Source organism: Mesitornis unicolor, unplaced genomic scaffold (genome assembly GCF_000695765.1).
Source record: "Mesitornis unicolor isolate BGI_N332 unplaced genomic scaffold, ASM69576v1 scaffold21185, whole genome shotgun sequence".
In the NCBI taxonomy this organism is placed as follows: Eukaryota; Metazoa; Chordata; class Aves; order Mesitornithiformes; family Mesitornithidae; genus Mesitornis; species Mesitornis unicolor.
In genome coordinates, this window is record NW_010185072.1 from 1 (window position 1) to 17560 (window position 17560).

The window sequence follows — 17560 nt, forward strand, 5'->3', positions numbered from 1 at the left end:
AGGCACCGTTCCTGGTACCACCTTCCCCAGCACTGGGATCAGCACCGGAGCCCTCCCTGGGCGGCCCGGGGGGCACACAGGATGGCCAAGGCCACCAGCTCAGCTCCCTGCTCTCCACCTGCAGCACCGCCAGCAAACAGTCGGTGAGACAGTCGAATCAAAAAACTGCCCAACTGCCAGAATTAGAAAACACTGAATAATGAATGTGGGTCCCTGGGGTTCCCAGCAAGCTGCGACCAAGCACAGCTGCTGAGTAGCACTAAGAGCTGACACGGGGAATATTAACAGCACACGTCAGCCAACGGCTTGAAAATCTGCTTGGATTTTTATTTAGCTGCACCTTCCCAAGCTCCAGGGAGCAGGCGTCCTGTGGGCCAGCAGCATAGCCTGCCCGGCTCCTGGAGCAGGCAGGCAGCAGGCAACGATACCTTTCCAACAGGTAATGCCAGTTTATTCCAACCCAAAGCAATTCACACGCTGGGGTGAGCACCAGGAATGCCCACTAAGCTCAGCTTCCTTTCAATAAGAGCGTATTTGCCATCTCTCTTCTTCAAATAATTCTGAACGCGATGCCTTCCTATTCAGACAAAATCAAATATTTATTCGCGCTGGAGCACGCTGGCAGCGCTGGGTTGCGTCAGCACTCTCCTCTCTAAAAATGCCTTTTTCCGGAGCTCCTTGTTGTCTCCAGCTTTTCTGCCTTTCAAGCTGCTGCTTTCTGCACACCAGGCTTAGGCTTTGGAGCAAATTTGGGTCTGGAAGATCTAAATGTCAAATGCAAAGAGAGAGGGGAACTCCTGCTTGCCACTATGGAAAATTCCTTGTTGTTACAGCATGAACTGTCCTGGTGCCTTGGACACCAGACAACAGGGTTGAATATAAAATCAAGGACAGTTTTGCTTTGATTAGGGAGAAGCAGTGACAGGACAGCATTAGAAACATCTCTGGCAGGGTGAGTCTCTACACCAGGCAGGCCCTTGGCTATTAAATGAGCACAGGAAAAAAACCCCAAATAGATCTGAGCTGAGGTGATTCAGACCCAGCAGAAATCCATTTTTATGCTGCCAAATCACAATAATAGAAAAAAAAAAAGGGTAATTCTGCATACATGCTCACTGGGCTCTACCAGAGGACAGTGTGTTCTTTATTTAAGCCTCTCCTGCTCTCTTGGCAGGGAACGTCTGTGCGGTGGGGTGGAAATGTGCTTTCAACACCCCCGTCCCACTGCCGAGGCTCATACCCCACAGGCAGAGGAGGGTGAGCTGAGGGGGAGACAAGATGGGACTGGGAGAACCAGTGTGGTCCAGTTTCTGCCTGTGTTGCTGCCTGCACCGGGCAGATTGGAGAACCGATGTTGGTGGGGGGCTTTGCAGGCTTCAGTAACAGCAAGCGCTTTCCGGGTGCAAACACAGGCGATTGAAGCCTGTGATGGTTTTTAGGAGATTCTTTAAGTCCCATGGAAATTCATAATGCTGGTCTGCTGACAAAATAGGGCTGATAATCTGATCGCACTGTTACTGAGGGGATGATTACAGAATCAATCCTCATCTCATCGTGATGTCTGATTTTATGGATCAAGGCAGAAAGAGAAAGGTTCCCCCTGCAGAAAGCAACTCCTTATTCAACCTCTCTGATGATAATTAAATTATAGATGGCACCCTAAGTTATTTAGTACCTCTGTTAAAGATGCATGGGTCCTGGGTTTTTTTGGAGTATGTTTGAGGAGGAACAGCATCGAGACAGGTAACTGCTGCTCTTCCAGGGATCTCGCCTCATGCCAATGAATAATGATGAACACGCTCTGTCGGTTTTGAACATGAAAAGCCAGCAGATAGCCCTGAGCCACAGGAACCTGGGCACTTTGCAGCAATTTTGCTTTGGTTTTAATGCCTATATCTGTTCCCTGGCTGCTTCACAGAGCAGGTATCTCAGGGCTATTTTCCCCCATTATCCCCTCTGAACTCAGATGATGTGATCTCTGCAGCAGGCACTGAAACTGGGGGTGGGAAGGGCTCTCCCAGCCCCAATAGCCAGTGGTGAGCAGAGCTCTCCCAGTCCTGCATGGGCTTGTGCTGCATAAGTGACCCAGGGCCCTCCCAGATGCCACAGCACAGGGAATTTGTCTGGGAACCAGGCTTGCACCTTAGGTATCTCCAGGGGAAACAAACCAACGCGCAGAGCTGCATGCATTCGACTCCACATCAGCTCAACCAGGGATCTCATTTTTTTTTCTGGGGCAATTGGGAAAGCACTAGCTTGGTGCTGGGAGGCAGGACCTCTCTGCTCCTCTCCCCCTCTAGCAGGCAGCAGGGCTCTGCGGGACAGGGCAGACCAGGGAGCACCAGCAGAAACCCAGCTGGGTGCAAGGGGAGGTGTGTTGGTGAGGGAGGTTGGGGAGCTGGTGATAAATGGGTCTCCAGGACCTCAGCCAGGGCCAGCAGCCAGGGAAGGTACATCCTGGTGCCGAGGAAGCTGTAGGTGCTGGAGGCTGTAACAGGCTGCAGCCGTTTCCACCTTTCCCAGCACGGCTCATCCAACCCAAGAGCCCAGCCACCTGCATAGGGCAGGGTGCAGACGCGGCGCTCCCCAAGGATCTCCATAAAGCCATCGCTTGTGGCCAGGCACCACAGGAATTCCTTGCAGGCATCCACAGCCAGGCTGGCTGGAGATGATGGTGAGGTGCACCAGGAGTGCCTTCTGTGCAGGTCTGGCAAACACCCTTCTGCGCCAGGCTCTGTCAACCTTCACCTCCCCACCCAATCGCTGTGGCTGGAGCATCTCTGAACCAAATGCCATCACTTCCTCTTTGCCTGACAGAGAGGAAAGCCCAGGGAACTGGGGGAAGATGCAAATGAACAAACTTGTGAACTCCAAGCTGATTGGAAAGAGCACAGGCCAGTGGTCACAGCAGAGATGCCTTTCTGATTTAGAGAATCTCCTGCTAACCTTTGCCAAAAATCCTGATCTTTAGAGCTGGGGAAATTTGTGGCTACGTGTGACACTTTCTGAACACACCCTGAGATGTGGTGGGAGAGCAGCACTGGTTGCTGTGCGCATCTGCTCGGCACTACTCGCAGGGGTCGCATCCATCTGTGGAGCTCCAGGGGCTTCCTGGGGAGCCCAGCTGTGCTGGCGAGGAGCATGTGCGGCTTCTGGCACTGATGTGAGATGTGCAGGGAAGGGCAAGGCTGTGCTGAGGGAATTAGTGCTGCCGAGCAGTAGTGAAGGAGAGCTCAGCTTTAGGAGTAGCTGAGCTTGCGAGCGCCTGGCTCAGCCCATCTTTGTCAATCCAGCAGGGTCATATGGCTACTTGCTGTCATGGCCTATGTAGTTAGGGCCTGCTTTTCTGACATAATACGTGAGGCAGTGCCCCAAATCATCTGCCCCTGCAGCTGCAAGGATACGATGGCACAGCTTTGTGCGTGGTGGGGGGAGTGAGGGTTTAACAGAGCTGTGCTGTGACAGAGGAGATGGAAATTAAAAAAAACTGACTAAAATGAATAACAATGGGGAGACAGTGATTAAAAATTATTATGCAGTTAAAATTAGAGCGTTATCCGCCTTGAAGCCCATGGAGGTGACTTGTGCACTCTGTTCCTGGACACAACCATGCAGAAGACACCGTCGATGTGGTCTTGTAAAAAACTCTGCTCCTCCCATGCTCTGGTGGCTCTGGCTGCATATCCCTGACTGCAAGGCAGGGATTTAAAAGCTGCACTCCAGAGAGTTTCCCGGTTCAATGTCTGAGGTGGACACGAGGGCTTTTTCCTTCACTGGGACCAGATACATGGAAACCAAGGCAGAGAGTGAATTTACACAACAATTTATTCATCAGAGGAAGGGACAGAAGGGGGCAGGGAAGAGACAGACTGGGAAAAGCAAGAGAGGACCCACAGAGGAGCACACAGACAAGGAAAACCACAGCAGGAGCCCACCACGAAAGGTGGTGCAAACAACAGAGGGGAGAAGAGCTGGGATGATTTTCAGAAGCCAAAAATCCTTTCACACCCATCTGAAGGGTACAGCAAACTCTGAGCTCCCCGAAAAAAAACTCCAGTGATGAGAAAAGAACAGCCTGGGCTGGCCAAGGAAGGAGCAGCCCAGCAGCTCCCGTGCCTGCTGTCAGTGCGAGTGGGGGTGTTTCCACACCAGGATGGCCCCATCCGCACTCACGCTCACGATGTACTTGTTGCCAGGGCACAGCTTGACACGGGTGATGTTGCCACCGTGGCCCACTCCGACGTGAGTCACTGCGGCCTCGATGTAGTCCCACAGTTTGACCAGGCGCTCATCGCCACCTGCAAGGGACACAACGCAAGACCAAATGACAGCACCCACTTACGCTGCCTTTCCTCCCCAGATCACCGGCAGGGCAATACTCCTGCATGCCGTTATCTGGGAGGACTGGGATACCTTGCTGTGGGCATTATGGAAGAATGGCTTCCTCTCAATGGAAGTAGGAGTCAAGAGTCCAGCACAGTGCACAGGACCCGCAGCAGCAGATCACAGGGAGCTATGGCCGGCAGCTGGCACCAACATCATGAAGGACCTTCGAAAGGCTCTTAACCAACACCCGTGTAAGCGGTTAATCTAAAAGAACGAGTGCTGACATCAAGTCTGTGGGGTCTACCTCTAGCTGTTACACATGACACCACGGCTCTTCTGTGCCGACGCTGGGCTCCCAGAAGACACAGCAATTTATTTTCCCCTTAAGCTGACCCCTCCTTTTACTATCTTCTTTTTGACTGACATCCTTGGTTCACTGCCTTCCTTTTCCTGCTCTCAACGCGCCCTCCTCTTTTCCAGTTTCATCCACCCACTCACCTGTGACAAAGTACGCCCCATCTGATGTGATGTCCATCCCATTGATGGAACCCCACACAGACCCCTCCACTTCTCTGATTACAAAGCCACCAGTCACTTCCCAGTATGCGATCTAGAGAACAGAGCAGAGTTCAGTTGTGCATGAACAGCACACAGCTTTCAGCACTGCCCCGTACCACAACCTTCTGTGGGGGTACAGGAGCTCCATCGCGTAACAAGCACTAGGCTTTGTGTCTGGGAATTCCTGCCAACAGAACTCCTGCAGTTTTGCTTACCTTGCTGTCTGTGCCACTGGTGATGATGTGGTACTCTTCAGGATGGTAACACACGCATTTGAAGAACGTGTTGGCTAGAAGGATTTGTTTTTTTACAAAACGCCTGCAAAACACGCCCATATCAGGAGAGAGCAATAGAGTCAAACAAAGAACTTTGACTGCCAGCACTCTCCGCTCCCGTGCATCAGACCTTTCTACTCGGGTATCACCAGGCATCGGTCTGAGTTCCGGGGTTCATGAAGCCTATTAAGGGCAGCAGTTCTGTCCCCCATCACAGCTGCCTTGCAAGACTTTTGATCTGCTGTCACGTGAAAGGAAATGTTTTAAACCAGAATGCTTTCTAGGTGCTATTCACAATGCAAAAATGTCCTTATCCTTACGACAATGCAGAAAGTCTGCAGATTGGCCATAGCTCGGCAAGGGCCACACAGTGCTGGAAAACGGGAAACTGAGGAGTTCTCTTGCTCCACCGCCTTGGCCAAGCAGGATCCAAGACAAGAAAACAACCTGAGACAAATGCTTGTCTAAACCTTTCCGAAAAGTTTCCAGCACTGGAGGTTCTACGTTCCCTGACCTGACTGTTCTTCCTAGTAATTTTCATTTCTTAATGCTCTTTTTCCCTTCGTCCTTGCTACGAGGTGTCCCAAATAGGGCACAACGACCCGAGGGAGGTATTACGAGCATTCGCAGTGCATTGCCATACTTATCTGTCTCCTTACACAATATCCCAGATGATGCACATTCCATCAAGGCTGGCTGTGACGCACTCTTGGTCGTTCTTCTTCATCTTAATGCAGGACACCGCAGACACGTGCTCCTTCATAACTTCTCCCAGTTTCTGAGTCTTTTCACCAATCTCCCAGATCCTCACCTGAAAATCAGTAACAAACATTTGCTCTTGTACCACCTGGTCCTGACTAAGCTCAGGAGGTCACCAATGGCTTTCCTCAACTCAGCCTTTCTCTTACAGCATGTACAGGAACTGAATCTGAACGGACTCTCTCTGTTTTCCTGTGGGTTATTCATGCAGCTGACTGGCCAAACTGAACGGAGCTCTGGAGAGTGTGATCCACTGAGTTCAGGAATTTGTGATCGTTAACCCCAGACATTGGTTTTGCCAAGTTCCCTCTCTCCCATGCTTCAGTTTACACATCTCTCCATCAGGAAAAAGCATCTAGCCCATGGCAGATTTCCAGAGGTGCTTTAAAGATCAAAGAGAAAGACTTCTGTGATGGAATACAAACAAGCTACCTGCTATTTGTGCTGCACAGCAGGCCAGCTAGACACAGGCTTGCAAACAATGACTACTGCAGATAGGCCACAGATAGGGGAGAGACAAGTGAACAAAAAGGATGAGGAGCATATTCTGCATTCGAAGGATTTCCAAGACTACCATCCCAGAAGAAACTGGGCCAGTTTTATGTTCCGCCCTCTGAGAGCCAGAGAGCTGCATGTACCAAAAGCTGATAATTTCAAACTCATCCCTTTGCTCAAGTGAAAGCTCAGAATAGCTCACTTTCTGACTCAGCAGTTACGGACAATTCACAGGCCCTGTGATGAGAGCACGAAGCTCCAGGTTTTTAAGTAAAAATTACCTGCCCTTCACCTCCTCCACTAATGATCCGTTTACAGTCACTCGTGGCAGCAATTGCCGTCACTCCCACGCTGTGGGCATTGTCAATCACGTACATGAGCCGTCCAGTCTCTGGTGTGAAGGCACGGATTCTCCCGTCATCCCAAGCTGAAGAAAATAAAGAAACAGATTACCCAGGGGCACTGACTTTGCTCATATTACTGGCTTTCTTCCCATTCCAAATGAACTTGTTTTTTTATGACAATCCTTTGTAAGTCCCATCTCGTTAGATCACCAGTAGACATGTGAAAACCACTGCCCTGTAGACGAGCCTGCAGAGCTACGGTCCCAAATAAACTATTAAATGTTAATTCATTTTTGATTCTGGCTATGGACAAATTGGTTTGGTAGCAATGGGGGCACAACATTGCTTCTCTAGGACTGCAGTAGTTCCTGTGTAAGCAATTTGCATATGGCAGCGGGTGGCAGCTTTATGCAAAAGGTGCTCTACATATGTACCACGTGTTGCATACAAGAAGGTTAATATTTTACAATTAGGCCTTTCAAATAAGACTGAACCACATTTGGATTTGCTGGAATTCACTTCCAAAGCCAGGTCTCCAGACCTTGCCTTCCACTTACACCATCACTACAGCATGGGGGTACTGGGGGCTGTGAGCAGAGTTCAGCGGAGCAGCTGCAAGCAGAGAGGCCTTTGGGTCAAGCAAGGAACTGAATTGAAACCCACTCCCAATTTAACTTCTTCATTCTAACATTCTGATGTTTATTACATTTGGCAACGCTTGAAGACTGGACTCAGCCATGGCTTTGGACTGACCATACCTGAAATGATGCTTTTGCCATCCCGCGTTATCTCTATGGCATGGCAGGTCACGTTGGGGATGACGATTCGTAGGAGCTCCCGGCTTTCTGGGGTGTGCCACACTCGAATATCACTTTTGGAGCAGGTAGCAAACAAGTCGGAAGTTCCCCTGGAGAATTCAGAGGAGAATGAGGAAGCGCAAAGAGATAACGCTTCTTTCTTTGTCAGATCTTAAATCCTTCTTCAAAGCTCAGCTGTTTCTAATGTGCAACTGTAATCTTCCCAATAGGGATCACCACGGTTAAGATAAAGGCCTCTTCTGTAGGATCACCTTTCTCACATAAAATTCCCTTGGTCTGGTTTGCACTCATAGATTCATTTTAAGGAACATTTCAAGAGAAACTAAGAGAATTCTTTCTCCTTTTTGGGAGTTGTGACATTTATTTCCCATATTCAATCTCTAAACGACTTCACGTGTCGGATACAACAGACACAAAAGTGGGTGGAGAGGAGCTGACTGCCCAGATTCAACATCAGGGTCCAACAGCAGCCTCATATTGTAAAGATGTCATTTTTTATCTTGCTTACTGGGTGACTCCTATGCAACACCGCTGAAGGCAACAGAAACTATGGCAAAAGCCTGTTTGTAACATACTTCTTATATGTGTTTGAATAAAAAAGACCTGCAGCATCTCAAAAGCTACAGGACTGAATGCTTTACAATAAGCTCTAAACCATACATCCAAGAGATGTGACAGAAAGTGAAATCTCAGAAAGTACCACAAGCTTTTGTTCAACATCACAACAACGCCTGGAAGGATGAACCCAGGCAGAAAAAACTGCCACAACAAAAGCGCCGTCCCTTTCAACCCCAGCTCGCACGGGTGCTTTATAAAGCAGGGTAGTATCAGCAACTGATGTATTCTGAAATAAGCCAGAACAGGGAAATTAAGCCTGTATTTCCCAATCAGAGCTATGCTTTGTTCAAGAGCAGCTAACAGATAAAAAAACATTAAACATGTATGCAAGAATGTACTCCTGTAGTCTTTAATCATCACTAAATCCAGCTCATCCAAATACCTGTGACGCAGATGTGTTACTCAGGTATATTAGCATCAGATCACCCTCAAGTTCCACGTGATTTTCGCATTAAATTAGAAGGATGTGGATCGTTCAGGCTGGTGACAAGCAGCCGGGAGAGCTTCCTGCATTGCGCACTTTGCTGTACCTTGATAAGATTTGATCCTCTGCGTTGTGTCAAGAAGCAATGCAATAACAACATGCCAAAAAGAAAAGCTTTCATTGAGATCAAACTCCCACTCTGTATTTGGAGGGGTAATAACCAATACATTGTAGGTTTGGTTTTTTTTTAAATAAAGTGTCAAGATACTACTATACAGGAAGAGAGAACGTTTGCTGACTGTTCACAAGACAAAAGCAGACAGAAAACACGCCAGTACACCCAGCACCTCTTGTCACAAGCCTAGAATTTAATAGAACATGCCATACTGTCAAACACGAAATCGTAAGTGAGGTTGAGAGACCCAAAAAGCCTCTCTGAACAGCTCTGTTAGTCAAGTTTCAGCTGATGGTACGGGTGAGTAGAAAAGCAGACACCTCTGCAAGCCCCAGCTGCAACAGGACACAGCAAAGCAGACATTCAGGACTCACACGGCTGGCAGACCGAGGCCAGAGCCTCACAGCACCAACATGAGAAGAGGGGGAGGTTGCCTGTGCTGCCCTTACCCAAACATATAATTCCAGTCCTCTGATTTAGAAATCTCCTGTACATCAAGGATTTTTCCAGTTCTCCAATGGAACCGCTGCCTGCTGCTTTCAAGCAGCCACTCACTGTCACCCTTGCATTCCCACTGGCAAGTGACAGCAGAAATCATCCCATAAGGGTGTTAATAGGCTCTGGTGTCCTGCTGGTTAACACCTGTCCTGGTGTTTGCAGAGGTATCCTGGCCTTACCTGCAGCTCAAACTTCTCTGCCAACCAAAAGCACCCCAGGCAGCTGTACTCACACAGGAAAAACGATGTCATGGACGGCTTCGTTATGAGAGGCAGCAATCAGCTCCTCTTTAAACGCAGTGTAGTTAACTTGATAAATCTGGCTCTGATTTGTCCCTACAAAGAACTGGTGACCCTGACCTCTACATGTCAGGGAAGTGACAGCACCTTGAACTTGAATTTTCCTGTGAAAAGAAAGCAGAGGTTTGGTCTGACATTGACCTTGAGGTCCTTATTTTCCAGCTTCCCTTTTCCCCTGACTTCAGAGTTTTGATTTGCTCCACTTCCCCAACACTTTCAATTGTACAAAGCTAAGCTTGCAGAATTGCATGCTGAAATTGGCTACTCCAGCAACGCAACCTGAATAGCTGCGAGCCCAAGTTTCAAACCACATATGGGGAAATGACGCCTGCAGCTTTCCCTTTTGTATGCAGAAAAAAGCTTTGCACGTGCTCCAGCACATCCAGACACGTGCCTATAAAATCAGTGGAGCACTCCTGTACAATCCTTTGTCCTCCAACAAACCCTTTTTCAGATGGCAAACCCTACTCTTTCTCAGTAGGTGCAAATAAGCCAAATTTTACTGACTGCAACGGCCCCGTCTCACTTTGCATCAATTTAGGATCTGGCTCCTAATTCCTAAAAGGAAACAATGGTCTTTAACAATGAACCACGAGCAGGGCAAGTGCATACAGGGATTTTCAGTCTGCTGCAACTTCATTACGCTGCAACTACACTGTATGTTCTGTCTGCAGGGCTGAAAACCAGATTTATTTGGACTACACCTTTCCGTAGAAATGACTGGTTCTGCTAGTGTCACCCTTCAGGGGAACTGTCACCTCTACCTTCCTGAGTCTACCATCTACAAACTCACTTTGTTACTTTGCAGCTTGAGCCTTTACAGAGAGCTACAATCCCTCCTCCGGTGCCGACTATTAAATCTCCTGTCTTCAGCAAAAGCAAAGCTGTGACTCCCTAGGAGAGAACAGGATTAAAACAGTTGGATGGAAGCTGAGTCTCCTTCTTGCTGCAGCCACGCTCAACAGCACAATGGAGTCTCTACCACATTACCGATAGCTGTGCATCTATCACTCAAAGACGGCTTTTAGCCATAGTCTTGGCCTGCCCCACACTACAGAGTGACTCTCCAGAGGGAGAAGGGAGAAAAGCATTAGCAATGACAGGTCTCTGTGAACTACTACAGTGTGAGTCTTTCAAAAGCAAGTTAACAGCATCCTCATGGCTCCTTCAGAGCAGCTGGCACCACATAGGAGCTTACATATCCTTACCTCAGTCCAGCAAGCAATACACACATTTTGTACCAGCACCTTCACTTTGCCTTCCACTGGTTCTTCATCTCTCAGGCACGAAAACGAGAAAGGATAAAACTCATCCTAAGCATCCTTTTCTACAGCTGCTTTTAGGACAGATCCTCTGTGGCCTAGGTCTCTCTCCCTGTTTGAAAGATGCCATCCCATCTCCCACCCAGTAGTACTAAAACACATTTGTCACAGGAAAGCTTTGAAAATCCGCCAGCCCATCAACACCATGGGTTTCTGCTCTTTACTAAGATGAGAAGATCAACAGGAGGTCAGCCATTAGAAAAAGAAATGCTTTTCCGTGCATAAAGTGCCAGACTACAGTAAAAAACCAACAAAATCCACACACAAATAAATAAATGGAAACAGTTCGCAGCCTTGCCACAAAATTTCAAGTATAAGAAAAGTCAGTCTCTGCTTCAGCTCTGCTACCTGTGAAGTAATATACCTCTTCTGTATACAAAACAACAGATTAATTCTTGAAAATCTCTGAGATTGGCTGCAAGAGGGCTGAGCTGACTTCTACAGGGTTAAATCCCAATATTGCTGCTCAGAAAAATAGCCCTCCTAGCCTGGGTAAACATAGGCATGGGTGAAATGGAAAGAAAGAAAGAAAGAAAGAAAGAAAAAAAGTAAGTAAAGGAGCTTTATGCCATCAAAACTTGGACTGAAAACAGCTCTGTCACAAAGCAAGCGTCGTTGGTGAAGTTTTTTCTGGAAAAAAACCCCAAACAAAACCACCTCTATCATTTAGTGGTGTGAAAGCATCAAGAAGGGATTTCTCATGATAAAGTTGGACATCTAAGTAGCACCACTCTGTTCTTTTCCTGTTCTTTTCAAGCCTTCAGCTGGCCTAACCCCAGTAAACTTTCAGGATTCAACACGTTCAGAGTGTTTAAAAGAATGAAAGCCAGAAAGTGCTGATTTTCTGTGTGGAAAGGACTGAAGCTCTAAAGAAGGTGAGAGCAGAAGTGAAAAGAGAAAACAAAATGAACGTTGGAGCTATTTAGGCCCAGAAAGGATGTTGCAAAGCCACAGACAAGGTCTGATGAATTTGGAAAAAATGCTTTTGTTCAATTATCCAACCAAACAGAAGCAACTGATTGGTTTCAAAGTCCTGCTTACACTTTTGGAAGAAAAAAACCAAAACGCCATATAAGTAACCGTGCATTGCAGCGCTGGCATTCCAGGCAGCCTTGCACCTTCCTGCACATCGGCTTAAGGACGATTGAACTTCAGGATCAAGTAACTGGATTGCAGAAAAGAAAAAAGGAAAAAAATGTTCCTGATTTGCAATTGGTTCGCAATTGGATTTCTTCATTAGTCTGTCTCCACCAGAAGCACATCCACAGTCTCCTGTAATATCAGGAAAGACCACTGTGAAAAACACAACCTCCAGAAAGGATCTGATGCTGCCGTATCACATCACTACCAGGCAGGAAACCGGGTTTCATCCAAATATGCTCAGCAAAAGCATGACAACAAAGGGGTGCTTTTTAACTACAAATAAGATCCACAAGCAGAACTGTTTCCGAACAATGTTTTTAAAAACTTCCTGTGAGGTACTGGCAGAATTCTCTGAGTCCCCTGTTATTGCAGGCCCATCAACTGTCCTGTCATCTACTGTCTTGCAGTTTCCCCTGTAAAAGATCTCAAATGTCCTTTGGGTTTAGCGTTATAGTAGGTGGTGGCATTAGAAATCAAACCCATGGCTATGTGGTTTATCTGATTACAGCTCCCTGCTCCTTGTTAACGAATTCGAGTTCTTGCAGCACTGCCCAGACTACTGTGATTTTTTGGACGTATTCTCTTTAGTTCTTCAATCTGAGAGGGAAGCGAGTAGGATTAAGACAGGGGAAAAAAAACACCTGAATGTGGCCAGGATTCATTGCCAGGCTCTCAAACACTCACCTGAGTTTGATTTAAACCTTCACTTGACAATCGTGCTTCTTTCTTACCCAGTCTGTTCTGGACCTTTTAAGTTGCACTTGTTATTCAAGGATTCAAGCAGTTCACGTTAATGATATTCTGCTTTATATACTGTCAGTCCTCTTGTAGATGAAACGTAGAGTCTAACGTTAAAAATACCATCATTCCTTATTTACTTCTAACAAAAAGAAACCACTGCTTTGAAGGATGATTGTAAATAAAAATACCAGCAAAAATCCAGCCTGCCCATTCCCTTCCCTGCAGGGATACTTGCTCTTTGTCCCATTCTGAGCTCTTGCAAAGTTCCTGAGTGCTCTGTGAATTCTTCTTGTGGCCCTCCTTTAAATGTTTGGCCTTTTTTTTAACAATAAACATGCACTCGCAACCATACATCCCACTTTGCATCTGAACAGGTGCCTTATAGCTCCTCCAGCCTCCACTGGGGATAAAAATTGTCACTTCATATGCACAAAGAATTAATTACCTACGTTCTTACGACACAAGCGGGAAAAATGCATCGTAACTACTCCAACCTTCTAGAATAGATAAATACTGAAGTATGGTTCAAAGAATTCATTGGCTCCAAGTGATCCCAGAGATATGGGCCTGCATTTGTAACACAAGAAACACTGCATTTGGAATGGGCATGTATATGGTTTGTACAAATGTGTGTTGGTACAGGTCAGGAGGTTTAGAGAAACCAGTGCAGAGTAGCTTTTCTTCTGAGGTTTACTGCTGAACGTTTCTCACAGTTCTTCTTAGTCTTATGCTTGCTCTCAAACAAGATCTGCTTCTTTGCAGGACAGCTTCCTCACAGCATCCCTAACAGTAAATCTGGGACTTCTACTACACTGCTTCCCCTGCTGCTCACTGATTTGCATGCTTGGTAAAAGAACCGCAAAATACACTCAACCTTACGCAAGCAAGTTTTCCAGGGAAATGCTTAAATTCCTTAGGTACCACTCCCTCCACTGGGTATGAACCGAGAAGCTACACAATGTCTTTTGCAGCAACAAATAAAGAGAAATCAAGAACAAGTGTACTGGCTGGTGCCAAGTGCTGATTGCTACAGGTCCCTGCATGCAGAATTCTTGTACAACGCAAGGCCAACAGCTCCCGATCCAGGAGATGCTCCTGCCTGAGGATTCTCGTACCAAGAACCTGTCTGGAGTTAAAAGAACTCTGGCATTATGAAGTCAAGCCCTCAGAAGTTAAAAAGCCACAGAATCAATGCACAACCTTGTTTCGTCCCATTTGTGCATAGGCTTTATAATGAACTCTTTAACTATATTACCTATACTGCCTTTTCCAGTGAGACCTCTGCTTGCTCAGGGGCAGAATCAGAATTCCAAAAAGACAACCTCCTGAAGGGAATGGGGAGAAATGGAACGGGAAACAAACAGCAAAATCTAGAGAGGTGGAATTCTTTTAAGAGCAGTTGTAGCGTTTTGAAGTTTTTCCAAAATACTCTTTCTGTGGCAAACAGCTGCACGGTAAAATTTCAGCTCAGAAAATTTAACAAATCTGTAAGACGTGAATATAGGACCTTCCAGCAACAAGTGGTGGAAAGCCTCTCAAATAAGCCCTTCTGCCAGTCTTCCCAGGAACCTCCTCTGTCTCACTCCAGCTTGTTACCTTCCTAAAGAGAAACCAGCTCAAGAACTACTCAATTTTTATGACTGTTTTCCACTTTTTATGACTTTTACCAGATAAGAGTATAAAAGGAACTTTGTGGGCTGACACACGCAATTCAGCTAAAACCCAAATTCGGACCCAAATGACACTGAAAAAAGCTGGGCTAGCAGTCTCAGACTTCAGGATCAAGACTGAGATACAAAGAACTTGCAGCACAGAAAAAGGGTCAACCTGTGAATCAAGTGGTGATGGTTTTCCTGGAGGTTGCCTAACTTTCAGTAACTAACAGAGAGGAGAAGGAAAACATTCTAGTCACAGAGCTGCTACTTACCAAGCTAAACTTCTCCTTCTGGGGCCAAGAGTCAGTCATCAGCTTACTCTTTGTATTCATTTTCAGGACATCACCACTTGATGTGCCAAGATAAAAGTAACTATCATCATCTGCCATCTACGGGAAAGCATAAAAAAAGAAAGAGATCATGGTCCAGAGAGCAAGACGCTTGTCCCAAGCCAAGCACTGGGCTGCAGAAATAGCTTTATTTCAGTGTATTGCCAAGCTTTTACCTGATGGGACAGAACTGATGTTTCCATCCCATCACACTCAAAGGTCCATAGCACCGCTGAATGCAAGATGTTTTCTAACCCAATCTAGACAGTATTTTTAAGGAACAGTGGGATTCTCTGGGTGCTAGAACCTGTGACCAAAATAGATGCTGCTCCTCTTCAGAAGCATTCAAAACCCTCTTTCCCAGCATAAAGAAACTCTGGGAGCCCATCTGCCATGAGCCAACACTTCCTAACTTCCCTGCCAGCATCCAGTTGTAATTGGCATTTCTAGCATCACTACAAAAGCTCGTGGTTGATCTCCAGTCTGTAGAGAGCTTCTCAGTTCGGCCAAATCATTCTGGCTGAAGCTTACCGTAACACACACGATCACTCTTCTCAGTTTCCCCATCCAGCATTCAGCTGGTTCGATTTTCTTGGTTACTGGATCCACCTCCCACACTCGAACAGTCTCACTAGAAGAACAAACAAGTGTGTGATCAAATCCATCTATACAGAAACAGGCACGTTTCTTCACTTCCTTCATCTAAAGGAAAGCTTACTTTCCAGCAGTAACAAACATCTCGTCCCTGCAGCTGGAGCACACCACAACGGTTGCGTTCCCCGCTCTGCATGGCGAGACAGGACTCCCGCAGACAGCCTCTCTCTTACCCACGTGCCACACAACCACCCTGCAGGAGAAGGAGGGGCTTGAAAGACCTTTGCTTTAAAAACAAATTACTTAAAAGCAAAAGTAGGACAAAACCTGTTTTCCTGCAGTTTGTTCCCACTAGGATACACAATAAAAGTAACTTTCTAGATATATTACCCAACAGCAGCCTTATCACCAACGCGTGGAATTGCAGTTTACATTCCCTGCTCCTAAAGCAAGGCTATGTGTATTTGTCAAACTCCTTCTGCTGAGCAAGACTCAAATCCTATCTTCAGCCGCTCATAAAATCTGAATTAAAACAACTTTCTATTGCACTCTTACTTGTCTGTGTGTCAAAGAATGCCTTCACTGACATTTGTACCTCTTCAGGGCAGTACCTGAAGCCAGCTGAATGACAGAGCAATGGGGTGTCAGACTGTCAGGAGTAGGAGGAGCAAGCACTCCCTAAGAGCACTCTTCGATGCCCTTGGAAATCATGTTCCTTGTTGGAAATCATGTGCCAAGAAGTGGAAATCATTACCTGCTATCGTCCTGGCCTCCCAGTGATACAAGGTAAAGGCTGCTGGGTGAAAAAGCCAGGGCTTCAATTCGACCCTTATGCATGGAGAGCCGAGCAAGCAGCTCCTTCTGCTTGAAATCCCAGAGAATGATGTCTGCCTGAGGTGCAAAGCAGAAGGGGTCAAAGCCAGAGCACGAGACAGAACACGCAGCATTAGGTATGAAATCTTACTCTGGCAGGAAATCTGTTAGAAGGAGCCTAGCCAAGGTTAGCTTCTGCCCAGTCCCGGGCTCCACAGACACAAAACCGCTTCACAGTAGAGGCTGTGAGAAGTGTTATTCTAGCTTACTTGTTGAGTGACTTTCCTTCACTTCAGAATCAAAATTTACCCCGAGACAGAGAGTTTTTTACTTAGATTTTACAATACTGACAATGCTAATACTTGATCACTTCCAGGTCTGTCAGGGTCTTTTCAGAGGCAAAAATTAAACCATAAAGAACTTAATAGGTCTAAAAATGCAGGTAGGCACCTGACAAGGGCTTTTGAAAGCACAACACTTAGGATAAAAGGGACTAGAATTAAGAGACTCCTCAATCTAGTTATCCCGCTCCTAGGGGGAAGGCTTAATACTTTACAAAAATGCGCATCCAGCAATAGAGTAGCCACTATTTCCCATTCTCTGTAACGTCTGGCATTTGTTTTCCAACTAAAGAAAAAATAAAAAAAACCTGTTCCCACTGCAAGCCAACTCCCCTTTCTTTGGTCAATATTACACAGTTAAAATCAGAGCATTATCTACCATAGAGTCCATGGAGGTGACTTGTCCAGAGGCAACATGCACCCCATCCCTGGACAGGACCACACAGGAGACGTTGTCAGTGTGGCCTTGCAAGAAAGTCTGCTTCTTGCTGTCCAGCTCTTGAATGACCACAGTGCAGCCCAGGGGATAGAGAATGTGCTTCTTATCAGGGTGGCAGCTCAGGCCACAGGGTACGTGTCCTGCAAGAGAAAGGAGCAACAGAGCTGCTGGCTGTTAACAGTTCTGGGGGCAGCAGGCGAATTCTATTCCCCTGCCTGCAGCACACAGTTCCAAGAGTGGGCTGACCTCTCCCCAACACCTCCACAGCACCAGTAGCTTTGCTTATTGCACTCCCTAAGGGGAAATCGCTTCTTCCCCACAATTTAGCTCATAAGGAGAGCAAAAACCAACAGCTTTCCAGTTCCTCCAAAGCCACTCAGCAGGACAACCCTGTGCAAAATGCCAGGGGCAACTTCACAAGTTCTCGACCCCCCATAGTAGTGCCCTGCCCTCAACCTGTCCACTGCAACTCGTGCTCCACATGAGTGCTCCGCAGCTGTTCCCACAGTTTCCCCAAAACCCTGTCCCACCTCCCCATGGTGACCCATGCCTCCCCAGATGCCCCCCAGTGTTCCCCATCCCCCCGCAATTGCC

The 17560-nt window shown here is 46.9% G+C and overlaps 1 protein-coding gene across 1 annotated transcript; it reads right to left on the reverse strand.

Moving 5' to 3' along the window:
* Positions 1 to 4122: 4122 nt before the first annotated feature.
* Positions 4123 to 17106, reverse strand: CFAP52 (cilia and flagella associated protein 52; the record flags this gene model as incomplete). Its single annotated transcript, XM_010184719.1, has 13 exons — positions 4123 to 4298; positions 4825 to 4936; positions 5100 to 5202; positions 5819 to 5970; positions 6695 to 6840; positions 7516 to 7664; positions 9523 to 9693; positions 10383 to 10483; positions 14723 to 14839; positions 15311 to 15410; positions 15498 to 15626; positions 16128 to 16264; positions 16907 to 17106. Coding segments are annotated over 13 exons (1793 nt in total), but the record flags the coding sequence as incomplete, so codon positions are not given.
* Between the last annotated feature and the right edge of the window lie 454 nt (positions 17107 to 17560).